At 45.4% G+C, this 25864-nt stretch overlaps 1 protein-coding gene across 2 annotated transcripts in view; it reads right to left on the reverse strand.

Annotated features, from left to right (window-relative positions):
• The window catches only part of LOC135311552 (E3 ubiquitin-protein ligase RNF213-like), a 72253-nt gene extending 47206 nt beyond the window's left edge, over nucleotides 1-25047 (reverse strand). Inside the window, exons 1-19 of one of the 2 annotated variants that reach the window (XM_064441235.1) lie at nucleotides 24844-25047; nucleotides 24003-24097; nucleotides 23616-23793; nucleotides 12923-12968; nucleotides 12524-12592; nucleotides 12236-12412; nucleotides 11401-11615; nucleotides 10422-10711; nucleotides 7521-7726; nucleotides 6476-6649; nucleotides 5642-5840; nucleotides 4745-4809; nucleotides 4157-4352; nucleotides 3661-3780; nucleotides 3465-3563; nucleotides 3127-3255; nucleotides 2719-2923; nucleotides 1797-1976; nucleotides 115-246 (exon numbers count right to left, since the gene is read on the reverse strand). In XM_064441235.1, the coding sequence (XP_064297305.1) occupies nucleotides 115-246; nucleotides 1797-1976; nucleotides 2719-2923; nucleotides 3127-3255; nucleotides 3465-3563; nucleotides 3661-3780; nucleotides 4157-4352; nucleotides 4745-4809; nucleotides 5642-5840; nucleotides 6476-6649; nucleotides 7521-7726; nucleotides 10422-10711; nucleotides 11401-11615; nucleotides 12236-12412; nucleotides 12524-12592; nucleotides 12923-12968; nucleotides 23616-23721 (2608 nt within the window). In that variant the 5' untranslated portion in view covers nucleotides 23722-23793; nucleotides 24003-24097; nucleotides 24844-25047. The remainder of the gene's footprint in view (nucleotides 1-114; nucleotides 247-1796; nucleotides 1977-2718; nucleotides 2924-3126; nucleotides 3256-3464; nucleotides 3564-3660; nucleotides 3781-4156; nucleotides 4353-4744; nucleotides 4810-5641; nucleotides 5841-6475; nucleotides 6650-7520; nucleotides 7727-10421; nucleotides 10712-11400; nucleotides 11616-12235; nucleotides 12413-12523; nucleotides 12593-12922; nucleotides 12969-23615; nucleotides 23794-24002; nucleotides 24098-24843) is intronic. The other variant, XM_064441234.1, reaches the window with a different exon arrangement.
• Nucleotides 25048-25864: the final 817 nt, after the last annotated feature.

A 25864-nucleotide genomic window follows, 5' to 3' on the forward strand; every position in this document is an offset into this window, starting at 1 on the left:
TGATGCAGCACCATTTCCTGGAGGATTTGCTATCAGCTCTTTATTTTAGGAGACAGCTCCCCATTCAAGAATCACATAGGCAATCCCATCCTCTCAAACAGAATGGGATGATACCTCTTATCACATCCTCTATGCTTCTGCATAGTTGCAGAAATGAGCATATCTGCTTCTTCTGCTCTTCCCATTGCTCATATTCCTCCCTTCTGACTTTCAGCACTTCTGCTATATAGCTGGAGTCAGAGGAACCTGGGGAAAGAAACAAACAAACCCACACCCAGACCTCAGATATAACCTCAGACAAATTCACTTGGAGAGAGAGAAGAGCTACTGGAAACATCATTACTGCCATTAAAAACCTCATGTTCGAATTTGCACAAAGGCTGTGTCACTTGATCTAAAAGCAGCAATGAACCCAGAGCCATTCTGATGTGTTCATCGCCAAAGTGTAAAATACTGAGTCACATGGATGAAGTTTATTATTGCAGAAGAATTTGGAAGAAATTTCTTCCAGGTTTTTGTAAAATTTGGGCAGATTTTGAAACTGGCCTCTGACCTTGAAGGTTATTCTGTAACCAGCATAAATAGCAATAGGAGACCAAGAACTAGAAACACTAAACTAAGCTGAGTGGTACGTCTGACGCACTGGAGGGATGGGATGTCATTCAGAGGGACCTGGACAAGCTTGAGAAGTGGGCCCAAGTGAATTTCATAAAGTTCAACAAGACCAAGTGCAGAGTCCTGCACCTGGGTTCTGGCAAACCCCAGTATCAATACTGGCTGAGGAATGAAGAGATTGACAGCAGCCCTGCAGAGAGGACTTGGAGGTACTGGTGGATGCAAAGCTGGACATGAACCAACAATGTACACTTGCAGCCCAGAAGGCCAAACATACCTGGACTGCATCAAAAGAAGTGTGGCCAGCAGGCTGAGGGACGTGGTTCTGTCCATCTACTCCACTCTGGTGAGACCCCACTGGGAGTACTGTTCCCAGCTCTGGAGCCCCCAACACAGAAATGACATGGTCGTATTGGAACGGGTCCAGAGGAGGGCCACAAAAATGATAAGAGGGATGGAGCACCTCTCCTATGAGGACAGGCTGAGAGAGTTGGGGTTGTTCAGCCTGCAGAAGAGGAGGCTCCAGGGAGACCTTATTGTGGCCTTTCAATACCTAAAGGGGGACTATAGGAAAGATGGGGGCAACCTCTTTTGCAAGGCTTGTTGTTATAGGACAAGGGGTGATGGTTTTAAACTAAAAGAGGGTAGATTCAGACTAGATATAAGGAAGAAATGTTTTACAATGAGGGTGGTGAAACACTGGGACAGGTTGCCCAGAAAGGTGGTAGATGCCCCATCCCTGGAAACATTCAAGGTCAGGTTGGACAGGGCTTTGGGCAACCTGATCTAGTTGGGGATGTCCCTGCTCACTGCATGGGGGTTTGGACTAGATGACCTCTAAGGGTCCCTTCCAACCTAAACCATTCTATGATTCTAACAACACAAATACAGTTCTATAAATAAATCATAAGAACACTACAATATTTTAGTTGCTATCCATTGTACAGAAGAAGAGTGTTGTTTTCTGTCCTTCATAGTGTTAACGGGGCTTAAAAATATTGACTGTATTCAACTTTTATATTTTTTGCCTTTGTGCTTGTTCTTTTACAGGAATTTTTTTGTTTTCTTTCTATTTTAGATACCTTTCCAAGAGATATATTTTCTGTTTGCCCCATTGCATAGCAAAACACACCACATGGAACTACTGTTTTGGGAAATAAATTTGGAAACTGTGAGCTTACCACAGATGCACAGTATTTTCTGAAATAGCACTTGATGCTGCAAGATGATGGCCATTATGTTGCAGGGGATGTCTCCTGAGAAAACTCCATCCCTCAAAAGGCAGAATAAATTGGAAAACTGGGTAAGCGTGACTTTTGCTTTCTCATTGATGTGATTTTGAAGCTTGTGCTCAGATTCTTCTGCAAAATAGACAAAATCTAGTGATAGAGCAGTACTTTCAAAAGAAAGTTTCCCCACCCTTCCTCCAAGCCATGAATAGCAAGGGTATCTGTTACAGCCACCTTTGTGAACTGCACAGATTTGATTGTTTTCCAATTACGTGACCAACACCAGCATATGGGGAAAAGTTGCTTTGTTCCCAGTCAATATAAAATCGCATTTTTCAATTGTTTCATGTACATGAAAAACAAAATGTATCTTTAGAGGACCCTGGCCTAGCTTTGGTTATAATCCTCCTTCACACAGGAGACAAACCTCTGGGGTGCTTCACAACTAGCATTTCTGTATTTTTTTTTCTTCATTTTCAGACAGTAATTTTTTTTTTAATATCATTCATTTTAAAAATGAAGCACCTCCCATGAATGTGCAACAAAACACCAGTTCAACTGGAAAAAGAAACTGAGATGCTTCTTAGTCTCTGAAATGAAACGTCATTTTTCCACAATATGTGAACATTTTGCCTCTTCCATTTTCTGTTGGCAACAAACTTAGCAGATCTATAAACAGAGCTGGTGAAACCCCATATTCCCTTCAAGCAAAAGAAAGGACTTGATGGCAAACTTCACCCAGCTCCCTGACTGAACTTCTTTTTGGTGTGGAATTGTAGTGATATGTGCATCAGATGTTGCTTGGCTTTCAAAGCCCATTAAAGCTCACTTCCAAAACAAGAATTTAAAAAATACCACTCTGTGGGAAACTCACTGACACTGGAGAGGAGGTCATAGATCACAGAAGAGCTGAGCACCTCTTCGAGAACTGGGCCCGTGTTGTCAACAAATCTGTCTACATTTTCCAACTTGCTCATCTTGTCTGAGAATATTTTCTCAACAACAGCAGAAAGCACTTTCCCAACAGTTGACCTGTCTGTCTTGAGGAGTCTGAAAACCATTTTTCCTAACATGGGCTCCTGTAAGGACAAGAAATTTATCCTCTTAGCTATGAATAGGCTTTGCAGGACCTGTATCTTTACAGAAAATTCCTCTTCCACCCTTTCACCCACCACAGGCCAAATAAGCACAGCTAGCAAAGTGGGTCAGCTCCGAGTGGCAGGAGGTAGGAACCCCCAGCTGTGCAAGAAGGGATGGTGGCATTTAGACAGAAACTTTGTACCTCACTTTTCTTGAAGTATTTAATCCTTTCAATGACACAATCTGTAAAGCAGCCCTCCAGATTTGTATTCCAACACTTGTCCTTCTTCATGAATTCCAAGTAGAAGTCCAGAAGTTTTCTGCCATCTACCTGCAGGAATGAAATGCCTAAGCTGCAGTTGCTTGCAAATATCATTGGGTTCTCACAGTGGGGGAGGAGTCATGCCCCTCTACACCAGCAAGGAGCTGGCTGCTTCAGCTCCCATCATCCAAACACTGACTGGGACAAAACAGAGCATCCTGGGGTCAGGAGAAGTCTGAGCATCACCCCCTACTTGGAGTTAAGTAACGATAACTTACTTTCTCCAGCCACTTTTCAACCATGTTGTATATCAGGCTTTGCCATTTCTGGGTCCATTCCACACAGAGGATCTTAAAGAAGAACAGCTCATGCCACACCTGTGGCAGAAAAGCAAAGCTGATCAGCTGGGCCTCAAGGTATAGACAGACCTTCCAGGGTGGATGGTTATCTCTTGTGTGGATTCTTGCTACTCACATTGATGCTTTCCAGGAACTGTCTATTTTCCATGGGTGGCCTGAGCAAGGATTTTTCCAGCCAATCCTTGATGTCACCTGCAAACTTATCGAACCTTTCTGAGATAAACTGCTGAAATTCCTTGGGAAATAAAAAAAAGAGAATTGGCAAGGAGAGGCAGATTTTTGCTCTGGCTTTTGATCTTTAACTTCTGTGTACAGAGTGAAAATGAAGTCCCTCACAAAACTATCAAGGACCTCCAAGAAGAGAAATGGCTGGAACGGTCTGAGATGCTACCAGATTTGTTTGCACCTCTCTGCCGAAGAAGACCCTCCTGATCCACCCCAGCACAAATTCTGACAAGGTTAGAATAAGTAACTGAGGAAGGTAGCCACATGCTCTGCTGTCACTCCTATAGTTGGCCATGTTTGAATGAAACAAACTGGAACTCCTGGCCCTTCTCAGGTAAAAAGACATGGGTGTATGTATTCATGAAAGCTATGGGTGTTGTTTTTACCTGATTTTCTTGCAACGCATCTGATTTTGCAGCAAACATGTCAAGTATCTGTAGCAGTGACATTATCAAGCTAAATGGCACTGCATGCCAATGACGTAAGGAAAATGAAAGCAAAGCATATGTTAAATTCAGACATGGCAAGGCATCCTCCTTATCTGTGGGCTTCATCAGCTGCTCCATACACCCTGGTAGGCACCTGTGGACACAGAAAAGAACTGTACCCCTCTTGTGCTAATTCTAACAATAGCACTTTAAAAACAGTCAACACAACCTTAAGCTTAAGTGTCCTTCATTTGCTGGACAACGCTATGCAATCTCAACTAACCAGAGCCACTTATGTGTATGAATTTGGAGCTGAATCCCACATGAGATGGAGGTAGGTTGTCTGACAGGACAGATTCCCCTGTGGACTTGCTTCCAACATGATACTCCTCAGCCCCAGAGGGGTTTAAAAGATTATGTCATACTGATAACAACAAAAATTGCTACAACCTCCCTTGTTCTGCTCAACCACAAGTCTAGCCATTCCTTCCCACCTCCTCCACAAAGCTGTCCTAGTATTTCTCCTCTCAAAAGGTTATCACTTACAAGTTCTTGAACCAGACTGCCATCCTTTCAGCGATGTTTTTCAAAACTCCATTCAAATCCTTTTCCTGAATAGAGAGTAAAAACATACACTGAAAACAACTGTGAAAACACATCCATTCCTAGAGCTGAGGCGGTCTCCTATGAAAACTGATAAGTGTGAAACTTTCAGAGAACTTTATTCTGCCAATGACTGATTAAAAAAAAAAAATCCACCCCAGTGGTTCCAGGTGGAAATGCAGCCCTGGTTCCTATTCAAACAATCACTTCAAATCCCACAGAAGCCAGCTGTCTCCAAGATCTTTGAGTTCAGAGGATGGTGTGGGAGGGCTTAGCTCAGATTTTTTTCAAGTACAAATCAGAGTGTGTTGGGGGAAAACCCTATAATAAGCACTAAGAAGTAGATTTTAAGTGGAATTCCTCTCCAGGGCCTCAGAGGATATTACAACAGTGATTAAAAATAATCACTCCCCCCAAAAATGCAAGTTAGAACTTTAACTTCCTTTTTTTTTATCTTTTCCAGGTTTAAACAAAGTTCCAATTGCTTGATCCTCACTGTGTTTCTTTTGGTACTGCTTTTGGGGACAGGATATAAAAATTGATTAAAGATTCTGGCTAAAATTCACTTTGTACAGCATTTGCTAGTCATTTTGCCACCAGGCCAAAAACCAATGAAATCACCTTGCCCTTTCTCTTTTGCCACTTATCTCAAAACATGGCTATAGAGCTCTCTTTCCAGGTTGCTCTGATTCAGCCCCTTTGGATTTGTTGAAAATTTATTTAGGAGCCAGGGAGAGGTTCTGGCTCTCCTGTACCAAATTGCACAACTTCCCATAACCTAGGAAAGAAACACTAACAAGAAGTTGATCTATTACAGTGTGTATTGTCTGATTGCCTTACGTGCACTTGGGATGGTTTACTGACGACTTCAATGATGCGTTGGTACACAGCTTGCAGGAGGAGCTGAGGTGGAAGCTTGATTCGGAGCAGGGACTCCTTAGTGAAATTCTTCAGTGCCAACATCTCCAAGACTGTCTTTGCCAGTGGAGAGCAGCTTTCAATGAATGACTCGTGAATCTTTATCATCACCAGAACTTCCCTATGAAAATGGACCGTCAGCAGCAGATGCACTTTGGAGCATCAGGAGGCACTTTGTGCCGTCTTATGTGCTCCTGTGGCTGGCAAACTTGGCACTGGACTTAAAGAAAAGGTGGCTGGACAATGAATGGGGTAGCTGGGATTTTATATCCAGGGAATTTACACAATAAGACTTTTTTTTTGAGGCTGTTAAGAAATTCTGTGTTTGAGACTTTCAGTCCAGGGGACAGCATTGTGTGTGAGAGCACATATGTGCCTTTGCTTCCTATCCTGTTTGCCTGCAGACAGGATATTTTGGAGTGAATCCACCTTTGTCCCTGTGAAACAATGCCCAAATGAGGATCTAGGGGTAGTTCTGTCCGTAAGGCCACTCCCAACAGGCTGTCTAAATGAGACTGCACAGTGCTCAGTCTTCCCCTTTCTCCATTTCGCCCTCAAACACCACCCTCTTCTACTAGTTAGAACCCGGGGCAGGAGTAAGTTGTATGAGAAAGGCAATGCCTTGCATTCCAGGGAAGATACACAAAGTTTCTGGTGGTTGGAAGCCCAGAAGCAAAAGCAATGAAAAATTATTCTAACAGTACAACAGCTTATTTCCCTGAACCAGCCTTGATGCTCTCTCCCTTTCAAACATACCTCTGCTTCTCTTCATCATCTCTCAGCTGTTTCAAGTGTTGTGAGCGAATGTTTTGTGGAAAAAAGGGGTCCTCCATCCCCTCTGTGATTGCATACAACAATGGAATCAGCCAAATCCGTAATGTGTTGCCTATATTACTTAAGCAAATTTCCTTCACAGCTGAAATGTAATTGCTGAAAAGAAAGAGAACCACCAAAAATCTCCATCAGTGGTCAGAGCTCCCATAGCCACCTCCTAATGGGGTGGGTGTGCTTTCTCCTCAACCCAGTGGCATTCATCATGCCAACATGTAGATGGACAAAGGTGTGTAAGAGAGAGTGAAAGCTTGGTTCCAGAGACCTTATGAGCAGATATTTATGTACAACAAATGAATCTCACCCCAGCTTTCCCAAAACAGTCTACCTCCATAAGTTTTATGCATCAAAGGAAAATCAAAATAAAAACAAATCAAATGCTATAGGTTATATGAAACCAGCATGACAGAATACAGTAATCTGACTTTGTGGTCTAATATATCCATTTTTGTAGGGCTCAATTAAGCTGTCTATGGAAAAGTGTCTAATTCTCTTTGAGATGTCTGGGTCATCCAAGACAGACCTGCAGGGTTTTCAGATATGAACCAGAACTTCTGGGAGATAATAATCCTTTCAAATTGTCAGCAGGAGGCTTGGTAAGATAGCACATGGCATTTAAAATGACACTGATGCCCCGCTGAGTCCTGGATCTCCAAAGATTGTAACACAAGCCCAGACACCTACAGATATGCATAAATTAAAGGCCTGAATCACAAACCAACCCCTGCCAAAAATAGGACCTGTGGCTCTCCTTCCATCAGCGACCTGGCAGAAGGGGCAGGCTGCACAGGTTATGGCAGCCAGTGGCAGGAATACAGCTAGGAAGCATTGAAGTGAAGGGGAAAGAGTGTTGGGGACCACATTCTACATCTATCTTTACATAATTGCTCCATAGAGAAAATGGTCCAATGAAGTGAATGACTACAGAAGGATCTGTAACTCAAGAAAATGGAATGGCAAGTTTAATTACCTCCTTTCTCTCAGATGCTTGAATTTGCCTTGAAATGGTCCGATGTCCTTGAAGAGTTTTACAGCCTTGTCGATTGTCTCTTTGCTTAGTGGGATCTTATAACAGTGTGAGATGCATAATGCAAAAACCAGCCCATCACCTTTATGTGCCTCTGTCTCCAGGTGTTCAATGATCTTGTCCATGAACTTTATCATGTTATCATGCAACTGGACAATAAGAATAAGGAAAGGGAGTTTCACCAAGATAGGCAAGATGATTTTACTTGAGGAGCTGAGAAGGATTAAGGAAGGAGGATGCTAACAATCATTTGGAGGAAAAAGACTTGTGGTTAGACCACTTACTTAAAGACAGGTTCCTGTCTTTGCCACAGCTAACAAATTTCTTAGATTCCATTGTATCTCACTGCCATGGCACTACTCCAGGGAGAACGTTTTCCTGGCTGTCACAAGTTTACCAAACAGTTCTCATGTGCTGAATCTACACCGGCACTAGGAGCCTAATAGCCACCCATTCTAGGATGCTCAAACCCTACCACAGATGAAGTATATGTGAACATATCTTCAGTCTCCCAGCTGAGCTGGGAAGTCAAAACAAGTCAAAAGGGACAGTAGAAATTCTCTCAGAGGTATAGGAGTATAGTATAGGAGTATGACTCCATGACTGAGAAACCCAAAAGGCAGATAGGCAACTTTCACCTAAACAGAGATGCAGCACCTTTCACTCAACTCGTCTCACTGGGCTTTCTCTACAGATGACTTGTAAGGCATTGCATCCTGTGTAGCCCAAGTATATTTCAGGCTTTCTACTATGTGTGACCTCTTAGGTACATCCACAAAGTAAGACAGCATCCCCACCTAGCTGTTTGTAACCTAGGTACCCAGTCCTTTTCTGGATATACCCTGCTGATACCCTCTGAGGCAAGCACCAGACCATGCCAGGTCGATGTGGCACCTCAGCTCAAATGGGGCTTCCATTAAACAGCACTGGTGGGTTGGCCCTTGCCAATAGCCAAACACCTACCAGGCTTCTTAATCTCTTCTGTGAGCCAGGATGAAAATAGAATGAAGGTGAGAAGACTCTTGAACTGAGATAATGACAGTTTAGTGGAAAAACAAAAGCTGTGCACATAAACAAAGCAAAAGTAAGAATTCATACACTAGTTCTCGTTGCAGGGCAGCTGTTCAGCCCCTACTTGGGTAGCAGGACCTCAGTATGCATAACAGTTGCTTGGGAAGACAAATGCCATAACTATGAACATTCCTCCTTCCTCCTCGTTTCTGTGAGCTGTTATTGCTGAGGACAACATCATATGGTATGGAATACCCTGTTCCACTGCTCTGGCACCCTCACAGGAAAGAAGTTTTTTCTCATGTTTAGGTGGAACTGCCTGTGTTCCAACTTGCGCTCACTGCCCCTTGTCCTGTCGTTGAGCACCACTGAAAAGATTCCGGTCCCAACCTCTTCACACTCACCCTCCAGATATTTATATGTATTGACAAGATCGCCCCTCAGTCTTCTCTTCTCCGGGCTGAACAGATCCAAGTCTCTCAGCCTTTCCTTTTAAGAGAGATGCTCCATTCCCCTGATCATCTTGGTAGCTCTCTGCTGGACTTGCTCGATCAGTTCCCTGTCCTTCTTGTACTGAGGTACCCAAAACTGGACACAGTACTCCAGATGTCGTCTCACTAGGGCAGAGTGGAGGGGGAGGAGAACCTCCCTTGACCTGCTGGCCACACTCCTTTTTATGCACCCCAGGATGCTTGGCCACCAGGGCACAGTGCTGGCTCAGGGTCAGCTTGCTGTCCACCAGCACTCCCAGGTCCTTCTCAACATTCATTTGTTATCAATACTGTCTCAGCCACAAATGCAAGACACAGCACCATATGCTTTGAAGAAAGTTAACTCCATCCCAGCCAGACCTAGTACCAACTCAGATAGAAGCCATAAGATAGGACATCAGTGGTCTCCTTTAGCCATGGAGATTTTGCCTTTTTATTGCATTTTCAGGTTAGGGATTCACTTCCATGAACAATGACAATATTGACTTTAAAATTTCTTCCAGGATTCTTGCTCAGTCCATGGCAAGAAATGGATGTATCCAGGGCAAAATTCCACCTGTCCACCTTAGGATAAGACAAACATCCTCCCCTTTGTCCCTTGCAGATGGATCTCTGCTGGTAATAAAGGGAGCTGGGGCGGGGGGCATTGCTCAGGTGAACCTATTCAAACTGAAAGTAGTACTCAACTCAGGAAAGTAAACAGCTGAAAGAAGCAATTTCAGCCTACAGAGGATTCATCATTGCAGTCTATAAGGACTGGCAAGCCATTCCTCTGACTAAACATCAGTGCCTACTGAATGGTTGACTCTCTCTCCAGTCATTCAGTGGCTCTGTTGTCTACTTCTCAGCACCTACTACAGGAGCTAAGACATTCAGCATGCATGCACTCAATTATTTTCCAGTATGCCAATTTTATTTTAGCTGTCTGTAGTCTTAAACTGTATCCTACCTTTGGTTCATAACACTGAGAAATAAGTCAATTGGGAATATAATTTTAGACTTTTAAGTGAAGAATTGAAGCCAGAACACAACTGCCTGTGAAATTCTTTTTTTACATGCAGGATTCTCAAACACAGGCTAGTCTTTCTATGACCCAGCCTCAAAGCTATTTCTACCAATTACACCATTTGAGTCTGATTCCAATAGAAGATCTCCTTTGACCTCAGGAGGCTTTGGGTCCAACTCAGAAATGGGAAAAAGCAATGAAAATAAGGTCCAGCCTTTTGATGTTCTCTGTCTGTGGTTCAGAGCCCTACATGGAATTAGAGGTATCTCAGAAATTTCTCTTCAGGGGTCTGTCTACTTGGGAGCTGCTTGATACTTTAGCTTGGGGTATACTTACCACTTGCTCAGAAAGATTATTTGGAGAACAGGGTTCGCCTTTTGCAGCATCCCCAAGATAAATTTTGAAGCTCTCCATGTAGATCTTCAGTTTCCTTTCTATTTTCTTAAAGTCCTTCTGGAGTTTGATGAGCTGGAGAAATTCATCTGCAAGGTGTTCTATGATACCACGGTTAACTGACTTTGGGGGCATTGTTGCTGAAGACCAGAATTTTAAGGGATGTAATATGATGGATATTTTTTCTTTTCCATGAAAATAGCACTTCTGGTTTTCAAAAATGGTCCATGTTCCTGGGGAGGCATCAGGGTTTGTGAATGAACCTTCAAACCTATAAAGGATGAATCTTAAACTGGCCCGGAGCTAAAAATACCAATTGCTTGATATGAATGCCAAGCCCAGCTGAGCCATTACTGAGCCACTAATGCACAAAACTCACCATGCATATTTAAATTCAGCCCTAGTTATCTCACCTGCACTTTAGATGGGCTTGGTGTGCATAGCCCATGGCTGATTCAACTGCCCTAACAATAGGTGTCTACTATGTTTTCAGTCATCATGGCATATTCGAAACATCTGTACAGGGTGGCAGATCCGACACTGGACCTCCAGCTTGTCTGCACCCTTCTGGAATGGCAACTGAAGGCCTGATGGTAGATACAAAGGTGTATTCAAGGCTTCATTACATACTCTCCCTTGCCCAATAATGAAAAATCTGAGTTTATTCTGGGAAAAAGCAAAATAACTTAGACACTCCTTCTAGAATAGTTTGTGTTATATAAAGAATTTGCTTGTGTTAAGTAAATAGCCCATAAGCCTGTGTGTCAAAAATCCCCACAATAACAGTGCTTCTATTGTAGGAAGCAGGTGTTGCCCCACTGTGAAGCAAAGCAAGGGAGAGTTTATGTTTGACTGTTGCATGCAAGGATTTGTTGGTCATACTTCATCCCAGTCCTACCTTTGAAGAAAATACAACACTTACCATCTGCTTTGATCTCTTCCTTGGGAATGTTTATGACTCGATGTAATTGACGCCCTGTATTCTTGGAGTAGTTTTCATAAATATGCTCTAAATCATATGATCTCATTTCACGATCAGGTGAGAGCACATTGTTAAGGATAGCATATTTATAAAAAATTGGTCCTCTCTGTAGGTCAGAAATGGGGATCGTTGCACTGCCCACGATCAGTTTTTTTCTAGAATAGAATAAAAAAGATTAATTAGTTGCTACTAATTAGAACTTCCATCAGGTTCAACCCTAGATGGACTTCAGCTATACAGATCAGCTCATGCAGCAAGGAGCAACCAATGTTCACATTCAAAATTCAAAGACCAACAAAATGCCTCTGGCCTTTATAATGGCAGACAAAACCTTGATAATCCGACCTTAGCTTGAAGGTTTATCGACAGGAGATAAATAAAAATAACTAGTAAGAAGTCTTGATGTGAACAACCCTGGTCCTAGTCAAAGTTGCAGCTGCCTTGTAAAAAGAATGCGAAATGCATCTAGAGATATTCCCACTGACTGCTGCAACTGTACCAGAACCAAGGTAAGTCTATTCACTCCATCTTCTCTCATGCAAGGTGTCTGGTGACATCTGAGAAGGTCCGTCATGTTTTAGTCTTCCATGAAGATCTGACAGATCTGACGCAGGACCTACAGAAGTTAGACTCACCACCGTAACTCAATTCTACAGAAACCTGAATTTAGGTGTCTTTGTCTGGAGCTGAAGCCCTGGCTGGGACCCTAAAGTTGGTCTGAGCTGTATGCTTTCCAAAATTGTGACATCAACATACATTTAGGTATGATTTTTACCTTTTTTTCAGAACAGCAAATTCCTGGTATTGTCCAGGTTGTTTGTAAAAAGCAACACAGATCTTGGATGACTCTTCAGAAAATGTGGATTTTTTTGACATTACAGCAACAAATTCTAGGGTCATTGTTTCTTCTGTTAGAAGTCTTTCATTGGACAGATATGGGTTCTCCAGCCAGCTATGGGAAGGGAAAGAAATACTGTAAAGTCAACATCAAGCCCCTTTCCACCACTGTCGCCATCTTCACCTGATCCACCTCAGGACTTCAGGGCAGCATTCAGGCACTCACATGCATTTCTCCCAGTCTCTGGCTGCAGCTTCTGGAAGAGGAGTGTCTTCTGCACCATTTCTTCCAGACCTGTACAAATATTCTGATTACCATAAAGCATTTACAGTTGTCCCAGCCACCTACATGCAAGTATCAAGCTTCTGTGTGAATAACTTAGAATCAGACAGCATGCTGTAGGCCAAGGGGCACTGCAAAGAGACCAACTCATGTCGTGGAGGGCCTCTACCTGTCTCCATCTCCATCTGCTGGTGAAAGGAGGAGTTTAAGGATGGAGTAGCCTTACAGTACTAAAGCTACACCTCCTCCCAAAGACAGTTCTTTTCCCAGCAAGCTCCCAGATCTTAAGCTCCTTGAGGTCTGATGGGAAATTGCACAGCATAGATCTCCACATCAACAAACCTGTTATTGGGTCCTAGGTCTTCTTTGCTTTCATGGTCATCTGCAACTGAGGAGAATGCTTAGGTTAACATCAGCAGAAGGTGCACCACACCAAGAAAAACTAGAAGAGAGTATTTTGAGCTGAGCATAAAGTGAGATCAAGGTTTCCACCTGATCACATCACTGGTGCCTGCCCCCTCCTCTGTGATCCAAAGGCACCAGCTTGCCAGCAGCAAGGCACACAGGAAGCCTTGGGGCGCATGACACTGCTTGCAGGGAGCTGCAGACTAACTTGTCAGAGAACTGCATAGAACAAAGATTGTCCAGGAGGAGTCTCAACCAGGCCACTTTTTAGGGCTGCTCCTTCAAAAGCACAAATCACAGGGCTGGCCCCATCTTTTGTCTCACAGGCTTACTTCTTGGGAGCGAGGAATCAAATTAATGATGCTGCAACACAGGCAATGAGAGGAGCAACAGCAAGGTAATAGGAAAGAGTGGAAATGCCCTTCTACTCATCAAGATTGAATACTGACCTTCTTTTTGCCTGGGTTTTCCTAACCATTTCTGCTTCGTCAAGATATTCCTCAGTTGCACTGTACCTGTATTAGTGGACAGTATCTCCCTGGAGTTGCTTTCACATGCAGTTGAGGGGTTGCTTCTGACCCATCCCAGGGGTGAATTGGTATCGCAACCTCCCTTTGGGAATATTTCAGAAATCAGGATACACTCTTCAGAGAAGATCATGGGGGAGCAGGTTTCACAGGGAAGGGCTATGAATTCCAGCTCTGGGGATCTAATGAATATGATTGTATCATTCCCAATAACTTTCCCCTGCCAATAGCCCCTTTCCAGCCAGCTGTGGTTAAGATATTCTACACCTGGAAACATCCACTCATTGCTTCTCTATGGGACACCAAATAGGGCAAAGCTGAGGTTTTACAGGATGTGTCCCTGGATTCTCCTGCAGATCCAAATCCTGGCTAAGTGATGCTCAGAAATCATGTAACTTGACCACCTTGGACCTAGAGAAACAGGGTTCCCACCTAGGAACCCTAGGAATATTTGGTCCTAGAGCTTATACCTGGAGTGCAAGCACGATATTTGTTGAATAGTCTGTGCAGAGAAGTTGCTGCTTGTTGCTTTTTGGCGCTGCAGATGTCATTCCTGGTGCAAGAAAATGCATGTATTGAGCAGTGTCTATCTTCACCATATCTGCTACAATGATGTTAAGCCCTGTCACTTTGGTCCTAATAATGAAGGAACATCAGTTGCTTTTAAAATGCTCCCCTTTTCCAGCTAGAATCTGCTGAAAGGTCTGAGCTGGGCCAGCAGTCACAAAGGCCCAGATTTCCATCCTAGTGGGTGGATTCATCTGAGCCAGCTAAAAGCTGGCATATATAATCCAAGCCAGTTATCTAGATTTAGTAGAGACAAGTTAACAGTAGTGCAGGGAAAGAAAATGTCGTTGAAAAGGATAAAAGACAAGCACATGGAAAAGAAGATGAGAAGGACTGATCTGGGGCAGGGCTTGCACCAAGTCAGGAAGCTCTAATTCCTGCTGCTGAAATCCTGCCATGTTCTGCCCCTTCCAAGAAAAACCACCCAGGAACAAAGTCGCCTGTGTCAAAATCGTGTGGTAAGAGCAGATTGTGCCTGCAACATGATGGCTATCCAGCCGTCCAGCCAGCCTGCTGACAGGACTGTAAAAACATGCACATCAGAACTGCTCCTCCCCATTGTCTGGGACTGGCGTACAAATGTAAATGCAGGGGGTGTGTCCAAGGGCCTTTAGCTCAAGTTATGGCATCTTCTGCTTCTAGTTCTGTAGAGCCTATGATTAAATCCCTGGCACAGAAGGTAAGAGACTGGCAGTCACACAACAGTGACGTGCTGCTTCTTGCAGACAGTTTTTCTTTGGGCCTAGGGAGACTGGACAGAGTTTGCCATCTTTTTTCTTTTTTTTTTCTTTTATCGTTCTTCTTTCCTTTTTGGTGAGTGGTTGCATCACTTGTTTGTTTGGGGTTTTTCCTCCCTCCCCAGGTTTCCTCTCTCCCTCTCTCCCCTCCGCATTATTATCCTTTTATTGTTACTATTACTATTACTATTACTAGTACTAGTACTAGTACTATTAGTACTATTAGTACTATTACTACTATGGTTTTATTTTAATTATTAAACTGTTTTTACCTCAACCCACAAGTTTTCTTCCACCTGTTTTTTCGATTCCCTCCCCCCATCCCACTGGGCTGTGGGGAGTGAGCAAGCAGCTGTGTGGTGCTCAGTTGCTAAGTGGGGCTAAAACAACTAAAACATCAGTGTTTATCAACATTGTTTTCATACTAAATACAAAGCACAGCACTATACCAGCTACAGTGAAAAAAAATTAACTCTATCCCAGCTAAAATAATGACAGTACCCACCCCTTATTCCCACACATTTATGTCATGCTCAGGTCGCATACTATCCAATACAACTTCAGTAGCCACCACCCCCTTTCCCATCTTTTGATAAAATACACAGATATCATTTATAATTTCCTTAGTCTATGGGCCACTTCTGTAAAATGTCTGTAAAATATCCACCATTGTCCACAAAATGTCCATTGAGTTCATTTAGTCCATGACTTTGGGCTCCATCTATCCTAACAATCTTGTAGGGCAGGAGAGGTAGTGTGTGTGGTGTCAGATTGTTGCTTGCAGAAGTCAATCCTTGTTCCATCACCACTGCACTTTGCTTGGTTTAGTCAAAGTTCATTCTCCATTGATTTGGAAGATTCCCACTATGATACCGTTGATATGACATATAACAACCACAGAAGAGATGGCATACAATATTATATAGCAATCAACATCATACTATTCAGTTCACTGGCTATTTTCACCCAAAATTAAATCCCCTTGAAGTAGACATCGGTTTCCTCCATCCTCCCGCATCACCTGCCTTTGTCCGAGACAGGAATAACCCAGACTGATTCCCCCAGCATGTTTTTTACATGCAATACAGGGACTTTATCCCCTTCCACAGTGTATAAGAGTTCTGATTGGGCAGGGCCAGCTTGCTTGGCAGACGCCCTAGTGTTGACTAGCCAGGTGACTTTAGCTAAATGTGTACCCCAGTGTTTAAATGTCCCACCACCCATTGCTCTCAGGGTAGTTTTTAATAGTCCATTGTATCTTTCGATTTCCCTGGAGGCTGGTGCCTGATAGAGATTGTGATACACCCGCTCAATGCTGTGATTTTGAGGTTGTTTCGGAAATGAGTTCCACTATCTGACTCAATCCTCTTTGGGGTGCCATGTCACCGTAAGGCTTGTTTTTCAAAACCCAGGATAGTGTTCTGGGTGATGGCATAGGGCACAGGATATGCTTCCAGCCAGCTGGTGTTTGCTTCCACCATGGTGAGCACATGGTGTTTGCCTTAGCAGGTCTGTGGGACTGTGATATAACCAATCTCGTTAGGTCTTGCAGAGAGAAAATTAGGCAAGCAAAAGCCCAGCTAGAACTCAACCTGGCCACTGTTGTAAGGGATAACAAAAATGTTTTTACAAATACATTAACAACAAAAAGAGGATCAAAGAAAATCTCCATCCTCTATTGGACATGGAGGGGAACATTGCCACTGAGGATGAGGAAAAGGTTGAAGTACTAAACGCCTTCTTCGCCTCAGTCTTTAACCACCAGACCAGTTATCCCCAGGGTATTCAGCCCCCTGAGCTGGAAGGCAGGAATGGGGAGCGGAATAAACCCCCCATAATCCAGGAGGAAGCAGTTTATGACCTGCTGCTCCACCCGGACACACACAAGTCTATGGGCTGGATGGGATCCACCCGAGAGTACTGAGGGAGCTGGCAAAGGAGCTTGCCAAGCCACTCTCCATCACTTACCAGCAGTCCTGGTTAACAGGGGAGGTCCCAGATGACTGGAGGCTTGCTGATGTGATGCCCATCTACAAGGGCCAGAAGGAGGATTCAGGGAACTACAGACCTGCCAACCTGACTTCAGTACCAAGTAAGATTATGGAGCAATATATCTTGAGGGATTGCACCAGACAAGTGCAGGATAACCAGGGGATCAGTCCCAGCCAGCACAGCTTCATGAAGGTCAGACCCTTCCTGACCAAGCTCATCTCCTTCTATGACCACGTGACCTACCTAGTAGATAAGAGAAAGGCTGCGGATGTTGTCTACCTGGACTTTTGTAAAGCCTTTGATACTGTCTCTCACAGTATCCTCCTAGAGAAGCTGGTGGCTCATGGCTTGGATGAGTGTACTCTTCGCTGGGTAAAAACCTGCCTGGATGGCCGAGCCCAGAGAGTTGTGGTGAAAGGAGCTAAATCCAGCTGGTGGCTGCTTTCAAGCGGGGTTCCCCAGGGCTCTGTGTTGGGGTCAGTCTTGTTTAATATCTTTATTAATGATCTGGATGAGAGGATTGAGTGCACCGTCAGTAAGTTTGCCGATGACACTAAGCTGGGTGGGAGTGTTGATCTGCTTGAGTATAGGAAGGCTCTACAGAGGGACCTGGATAGACTGTATTGATGGACCAAGGCCAATTGTATGAGGTTCAACAAGGCCAAGTGCCGAGTCCCACACTTTGGTCACAACAACCCCATGCAGCGCTACAGGCTTGGGAAGGAGTAGCTGGAAAACTGCCTGGCAGAGAAGGCACTGGGGTGTTGGTTGACAGCCAGCGGAGCATGAGCCAGCAGTGTGCCCAGGTGGCCAAGAAGGCCAACAGTATCCTGGCTTGTATCAGGAATAGTGTGGTCAGCAGGAGCAGGGAGGTGATCGTACCCCTGCTTGGCACTGGTGAAGCTGCACGTCCAATACTGTGTTCATTTTTGGGCCCCTCACTACAAGAAGGACATTGAGTTGCTGGAGCGTGTCCAGAGAAGGGCAACAAAACTGGTGACAGGTCTGGAGAGCAAGTCTTATGCGGAGAGGTTGAGGGAAGTGGGCTTATTTAGTCTGGAGAAGAGGAGGCCGAGGGGACACCTTATCACTCTCTACAACTACCTGAAAGGAGGTTGTAGTGAGGTGGGTGTTGGTCTCTTCTCCCAGGTAAAAAGTGATAGAACAAGAGGAAACGGCATCAAGTTGCACCAGGGGAGGTTTAGATTAGATATTGGGAAAAATTTCTTCACTGAAAGAGTGGTCAGGCTTTGCAACAGGCTTCCCAGAGAGGTGGTGAATTCACCATCCCTGGAGGAGTTCAAAAAATGTGTAGATGTGGCACTTTATGGCATGGTTTAGGAGACATGGTATTGTTGTGCTGATGGCTGGACTTGATGATCCTATATGTCTTTTCCAACCTTAATGATTCTATGATTCTAATCTGCCAGGCCTCCCCATATTTGTATTTCAGCCACTGTCCTCCATACCATAGAGGCTTTACCCGCTTTGCTTGCTTGATTGCAGCTCATGTTTCACATTCTTGCATAACCTGTGCAGTAGTGTGCATGGTCAAGTCCACCCCTTGATCATGAGCTCATCTGTATGTTGCATCTCTTCCTTGATGTCATGGACCCACCGAGCTATAACTAATTCATCTTTATGTTGCCAGTCCAGATCCACCTGAGCCACTTCAATCTTAGCAGCCTGATCCACCTGTTGGTTGTCCAATGTTCTTCAGTGACCCGACTCTTGGGGACGTGAGCATCCACATGATGTACTTTCACAACCAGGTTCTCTACCCGCACAGCAATATCTTGCCAAAATGTGGCAGCCCAGATGGGTTTGCCTCTGCGCTGCCAGTTGTTCTGCTTCCACTGCTGTAACCAGCCCCACAGGGCATTTGCCACCATCCAGGAGTCAGTATAGAGATAGAGCACTGACTATTTTTCCCATTCAGCAATGTCTAAGGCCAGCTGGATGGCCTTTACCTCTGCAAACTGGCTCGATTCACCTTCTCCTTCAGCAGTTTCTGCAACTTGCCATGTAGGACTCCATACAGCAGCCTTCCATCTCCGGTGCTTTCCCACAAGATGACAGGACCCATCAGTGAACAGTGCATATTGCTTCTCATTTTATGGTAGTTTGTTATACAGTGGGGCTTCTTCAACATGTGTCGCCTCCTTCTCTGGCAGTATTCCAAAATCTTTGCCTTTTGGCCAGTCCATGATCACTTCCAAGATTTCTGGGTGACTGGGGTTTCCTACTCGACCCCATTGGGTGATCGGCGTGACCCATTTACTCCATGTAACATCTGTTGCATGGTGGGTAGAGGGGACACTTCCTTTGAACATTCAGCCTAGCACTGGCAGTTGGGGTGCCAGGAGTGTAGGGGAATAGACAGGGATCGGCGACCGGAAGATTACGGGATGTGACGGAAAGATAGACTCCTCCCCATAGGAGTGGCAGGAACAGGAAGCGCAAGAGCTATATAAGCGTGTGACGCAGCTAAATAGACGGACATTTTGTATCCATCATATTGGTGTCTGTGCATCACTGTCCCCAGGGTGGGTAGAGCCCTGTGTCCCGGAGGTATGCGGCCCAAGATAAGTTCTCCCGTAGAAGCGTACAGCTACACAGGAGCAGCTGTGCTTCAGTACCAACCACTTCTGAAGTGATTTGAACCACTCAATATACTGCCAATATCTCTTTTTCAGTTGGAGTATAGTGGGTTTCAGAACCTCTATATCCCTGACTCCAAAACCCTAGGGGTTGACCTAGGGTCTCCCCTGGTGCTTTCTGCCAGAGGCTCCAGGTAGGGCCATCATCCCCAGCCATGGTGTAGAGCACATTTTTTACATCTTGTCCTGCCTGGACTGGTCCAATGGCTACTGCATGAACTATTTCCTGTTTAGTCTGTTCAAAGGTTTGTCATTGCTCAGGGCCCCACTTGAAATCATTCTTCTTCTGGGTCACTTGATAGAGAGGGCTTACAATGAGACTGTAATTTGGAATATGGATTCTCCAAAAACCCACAGCGCCTAGGAAGGCTTGTGTTTCCTTTTTGCTAGTTGGTGGAGACATGACTGTTATTTTGTTGATCACATCCATTGGGATCTGACAACATCCATCTTGCCATTTTATTCCTAAGAACTGGATCTCCTTTGTGGGTCCCTTCACCTTACTTTGTTTTATGGCAAAACTGGCTTTCGGAAGGATTTGGACTATTTTCTTCCCTTTCACAAAAAGGTCTTCTGCTGTGTTGCTCCACACAATGATGTCATCCATGTACTGTAGGTGTTCTGGAGCTCTGCCCTTTTCCATTGCAGTCTGAATAAGCCCATGACAAATGGTAGGACTGTGTTTCCACCCCTGGGGCAGTTGATTCCAGGTGTTCTGGATGCCCCTCCAAGTGAAAGCAAATTGTGGCCTGCACTCTGCTGCCAGAGGGACCAAGAAAAACTCATTGGTGATATCAGTTGTGGTGTACCACTTGGGTGCCTTTGACTCCAGTTTGTATTGAAGTTCTAGCATGTCTGGCACGGCAGCACACAGCGGTGGCATGACTTTGTTCATGCCACAATAGTCTACTGTTAGTCTCCACTCTCCATTAGACTTCCACACTGGCCATATGGGACTGTTAATGGGGGAGCGGGTCTTACTGATCACTTCTTGGTCCTCCAGTTGATGAATGAGCTCATGGATAGAACCAGGGAGTCTTGGCTGGTGTGATATTGCTGCTGGTGCACTGTTGTGGTGGTCATTGGCACCCGTTGTTCTTTGACCCTCAGCAACCCCACAACAGAAGGGTCCTTTGAGAGGCTGGGCAAGGTAGACAGCTGTTTAATTTCCTCCGTCTCCAAGGCAGCTACACCAAAAGCCCACCTGTACCATTTTGGGCTCTTGAAATACCCTCTCCTGAGGTAGTCTATGCCAAGGATGCACGGAGCCTCTGGGCCAGTCACAATGGGGTGCTTTTGCCATTCATTCCCAGTTAGGCTGACTTCAGCCTCCAATACAGTTAGCTCTTGGGATCTCCCTGTCACTCCAGAAATACTGATTGGTTCTGACCCTGTATAGCTCGATGGCGTTAGGGTGCACTGTGCACTAGTGTCCACTAAACCCTTTTGCTCCTGTAGGTTTGAAATGTCAGGCCATTAAACTGACACAGTCCAGTAAACCCAGTTGTCCCTTTCCTCCACCTGGCTGGAGGCACGGCCCCTCTAGTCCTGATCGCAGTATTCACTACTCACTTCTTGTAAATGAGAATCAAAAATATCTCTATTAAGATCAGAAAGAAAATCAGCACTTCTACTCCTCTGTCAGGGAAACTGCTTACTGGAAACTGGAGCAGCAACTGGAATAATGCCCCTGAGGGATTGTTTTTCCTTGTAGCTCACATACCCATGCCTCTACGGTCAAGGTAGATTTTCCATCCCACCTCCATGGTCACACAAGTAAAACCATAGAGTGACCCGTGGTGTGTATCCTTTCTCTTGAGCAAAGGGATGCTTACTCCTAATGGCTGAGATACTGGTCCGTACAGGTGGGGAGTAGGACATCCTCTTCGAGTTGCTGAACCTTCTGGGACAGTTTCTCCACAGCAGAGACAAGGGAGGAAGAGATATTTGCTTTGTAATCCCAGAGTTTGTCAATCACATTCCCCACCATTGGTGCCTCTTCATCATTCCTGGACACTGCTGCCAATGAGTTTCCATGCGTCGATGGTGCATTCCATACAAACTTCCGCAACATAGGTCTTGTACACTGGGCTTCATCTGGATCTTTGGGTGTTCATCATCCAGGTCACCATAAATCACCTCAAGCGTGGCTAATTCCCTCAGGTACTGGATACCTTTCTCCATGGTGGCCTATTTTCCTGGGCGATATATAATGTCTTCCTTGAAGGGATACCTTTCTTTCATACCAGACAGGAGTCACCTCCAGAGGCTGAGGGCTCGTGGCCCTTTTCCAATCACTTTGTCAATGCCTCCTTCCTAGAAAGGGATCTCAGTTGTTTGGCTTCCTTCCCCTCTAACTCCAGGCTACTGGCCCTGTTACTGCAGCATTGGGGCTGCCAGGTGTCAATGTGCTCACCTAGATGATGGCTGAAATCTTTTCTCATATCTCACAGTTCACTCAAGGATAGGGATCAGGTGGTTTCCATCTCGTTCATCAGTTCTTCTTTTTCCTCATCCTCTCCTCATGATGACCCTGCTCTTCCATCATCTCTTTCTAAATGAGTTGACTTTTGCTTCTAAGATTTGTTTTTGTGTATATGGGCGACTGATACCAGCATGGGTAGATTCTCTGGTTCAGCTGCAGTGCCCCTTGTGGGGGTTTGAATGGCCACAGTTCCTGTGGCTTTCTTTCTCTTTGTCCTTTTAGATCCAGAGGCCTTCTCTTCCCCTTGGGAGCACTGAATACTGTTGAGCAGGGCTCAGTACGCATGGGCCAGGCCCCAGCACGTTGCAGTTATCCGTGTCTCCTGGAGTTTCCAGTGTAACAACATACTTTCTCCAAATATTCTACTAGCTTTTCAGGATTCTGCACTTGTTCAGGGGTGAACTCCCACAACACTGGAGGTGTCTACCGCCTTAGGCATTTGCCCATACTACCCCATATACTGCCACCCATAACTCTCGAGTCTTGGGGAAGAACTCTGGATGACATTCTTAAATTGCGTATTAACCTTAGACAAAACCAAAACAATATTCCCAAGAAATACCAATAAATATATCTTAACTACTCAAGGATGTTCAAGATACTGAAAAGTTACTGTAATGAAGAAGACAACATAGAAGAAGGCAGCAAAGGTACTATTCTGTATTTCCTCCATAAAAAACCTCTCAGAGGAGGAGGTATAATTGCTAATTGTCTCCAGACAAATCAATGCTGTGACCAGCAATTATTATCTCAAACCCTTTGAGGTGCACATTGAGCACCAAAAAGGACTGTTATGGTTTAGCCCCAGTTATCAACTGAGCACCACACAGCTGCTTGCTCATTTCTCCCACCCAAATGGGATGGGATAGAGAATCTGAACAGTAAAAGTAATAAAACTCGTGGGTTGAGATAAGAACAGTTTAATAATTAAAATAAAACAGTATTAGTATTATTAATAATAATATAATGAAAATATGTGAGAGAGGGAGATGTGAAACTGTGGGGGAAGGAACCGAACAAACAAGTGATGCAACTGCTCACCACCCGTCGACCGACACTGCCAGTCCTCGAGCCACGATCGCTGCTTCCTCCCGGCCAACTCCCCCCAATTAATATACTGGGCATGATGTCATATGATAGAGAAAATCCCTTTCACCAGTTTGGATCAGCTGTCTTGGCTGTCCCCCCTCCCTTCCCAGCTTCTTGTGCCCCTGGCAGAGCATGGGAGGCTCGAAAAGTCCTTGACTAGTGTAAGCACTACTTAGAAAAAACTAAAGCATCAGTGTGTTATCAACATTATGTTCATACTAAATCCAAAGCACAGCACTATGCCAGCTACAGTGAAGAAAATTAACTCTATCCCAATTAAAACCATGACATTTTACCAAGTGAATCAGCCTTTTTTTTTCTGGTAGGACTGATGGGGGATCAGTTTACATATATTTATATACATTTCCTGATAAATAATATTCAGTTATTTTAAACACAGGATAAAGTTCACCCTCCATTACAGGAGCTGGAACTCTTCAATAGGTAGATACCCTTTTGTAGTTATTTTTACTGGGCTTTCCCTTACTATATAAAGGAGGAAATTGCTAAGTTAGAGACACTGAAAGTGGGTTGGTGGTTGTTTACATTACCTCCACCCCCAGTTAAGGTTACCTGTTTTCTCACATAGCAGGTTGCTGCTGCCTTCCTGTACAAGGGGAGGCACAGGATGAGTCTTCTCTCTGCTTTCACCCTCTTTGTCGCTCTCTGCACTCTCCATTGAAGCAGATCAAATCTGGGCAGCCAGGGAGAAAACTTCAGCAATGGGACTTGCAGCTTCAAAGCTAAAGGTCTAAAGGAAAGGTTAAAAGATCACAAAGACCAGCCTGAGAAACCCAGGTCTAGTCATTTTATCTACCCCCCCGCCCCATGCAATGAGGAGGAGAACTTCATTTAGTGGTTACAACCCCACTGGTTTCAAACCCCTCTTCAAGCATGTAGAGGCTTGCCAACACCTCTGAGAATGCTCAGGAGCATGGAAAAATCAGGTGTTTTTTATACCCTCTCCTGGAAATGCAACTTCATGGGCACACTTCAGGAACTTCTATGGACTGGGACTTTGAGATGAACCCAGTTTAGCTCAGTCCATCTCTGTGCTGTGAAAACGAAGCGAAAAGAGCTGAAGTTTGTTTCCTGGAATCTTTGTCTGTGCATTGTTTCACCCTTTTTCTAGTGTCCTCCCCTTCCTCCTCCCTGATACTTCACTCAGCCATTTTGTGCATTGCTCGTATATCTCCCTTTGCAACTTGGTCTGTAAAAGCTTAAACCCTGATTAATCCTTTTCCCATGTTTGCAGTTATGATTTTTCCTCCAAAACAGTGAAACTAGAAGACTGTTCAAAAGACAATTAATTTTTCCCCTTTCCCACCAAGTATTTTTCCTGCAGTGTAGGAAGGGGCGAGAGCAATCCATTTTGAACAGCCCTGTAAAACCCTCCTGCTTCAGGTGCATGGGGAGACCGGGTGCCCTGTTCTGGCCTGGTTATGAACTGGGAGAAGGGAAACGGAGACAGAGATGGTCTCCCCTTGCCCTGACCCAGATGGGGAGGTTCCCTTGGCAGACCAGAGGCTGGAGGTGGCAGCGCAGCTGGCCAAGGCTCTATATGGCAAGCCCCAGGGCTAAGCTGGAGGGGAGAGAGGAGGTGAAGCCACAGGACAGATGCAGGGCTTTCTGGAGACCCTGAAGGGGGAAACACACAGAGAAACATTACCCCAACGCCTCCCGCTTCCCTTGGTTTTAAAGTCTGCAAAGGCCTGAGTGAAACCCTGGGGCAGGACCCTGCCCCTGCCCCTGCCCCTGCCCCTGCCCCTGCCCCTGCCCCTGCCCCTGCCCCTGCCCCTACCTTGTGCTGTGGATGCCTCAGGTAGATCTCCTCACTGGGCTTCACTGTCACTGCCTCTTATAAGCGCCCCAAGCTCCCAGCTGCTGTTTCTCAGAAATCAGTAGAAAGTGAAAGAAATGATCAAGAGGTGGTGGAGTGCCGCTTGTTTCCTGTCACAGGGTGGAGCAGGAAACTCTTCAGAAAGAGCAAAATACAGAGCCATCAGGGATGTGAGATGCCCCCCTCACCCCTTCCCAGGGTGTGTGGCTGCCCTGCCATGCTGTGGGGCAGCCCTGGGCTTCCCTGGCACAGGTGTCGTGTGTGGGTGCCTCAGCCCCACAGGTCTCCCCCAGACCCAGGGATCCTGGGATGCATTGGCCCCATGGATCCCACCCCCTTCCACAGTCCCTTGGGTTCCCCAGTGATCCCACTGGTGTCTTTGCCCCACAGATCCTTCCGTGGCCCTAGGGATCCTTACCCCATAGATATTACCCCACCCCACATGCATATTCCTCTGTGCCTCAGGAACCCTCGGAGTGTCTCAGCCCTACAAATATTCTTGTGCCTCCAAGGACCTGGGGGCTTTCTCCACCTCATCCCCCTCCAGCTCTGGCTGTCCCCAGGATCATGAGGTCCCTGCCACATGTCCTGCATGGTCCTTCTACACAAGTCCCCAGATAACCTTGATGTGTCTTAGTCCCATAGATCCCCTCATGGCCCAGCGTCCTTCAGCCCCTCCCCGGCCCAGGCGATGCTCTAGATCATAGCCATGACCTACTGTCCTTGCACATGGGACCAAAAGCCAGAACTCAATGCCCCACTGCCCAGCACAGTGGAGCAGTGCCAGCTGAAGAACACACATAAGGCCACCAGCAAGGCTGCCATCAGAAGGGCAGTAGGCTCTGGGGCTGCTCAGGGGTGATCCTCAAGTTGCTGCGAGGACCCCTGATCTGCAGCCTCCCTGCACATCCCTCGACATCCTGACTGACAACCCTGGACAGGCTCAGCAGGTGACCCAGCTCATCCTCACCCTGGATGGGTG

Source organism: Phalacrocorax carbo, chromosome 1 (genome assembly GCF_963921805.1).
Source record: "Phalacrocorax carbo chromosome 1, bPhaCar2.1, whole genome shotgun sequence".
Classification (NCBI taxonomy): Eukaryota; Metazoa; Chordata; class Aves; order Suliformes; family Phalacrocoracidae; genus Phalacrocorax; species Phalacrocorax carbo.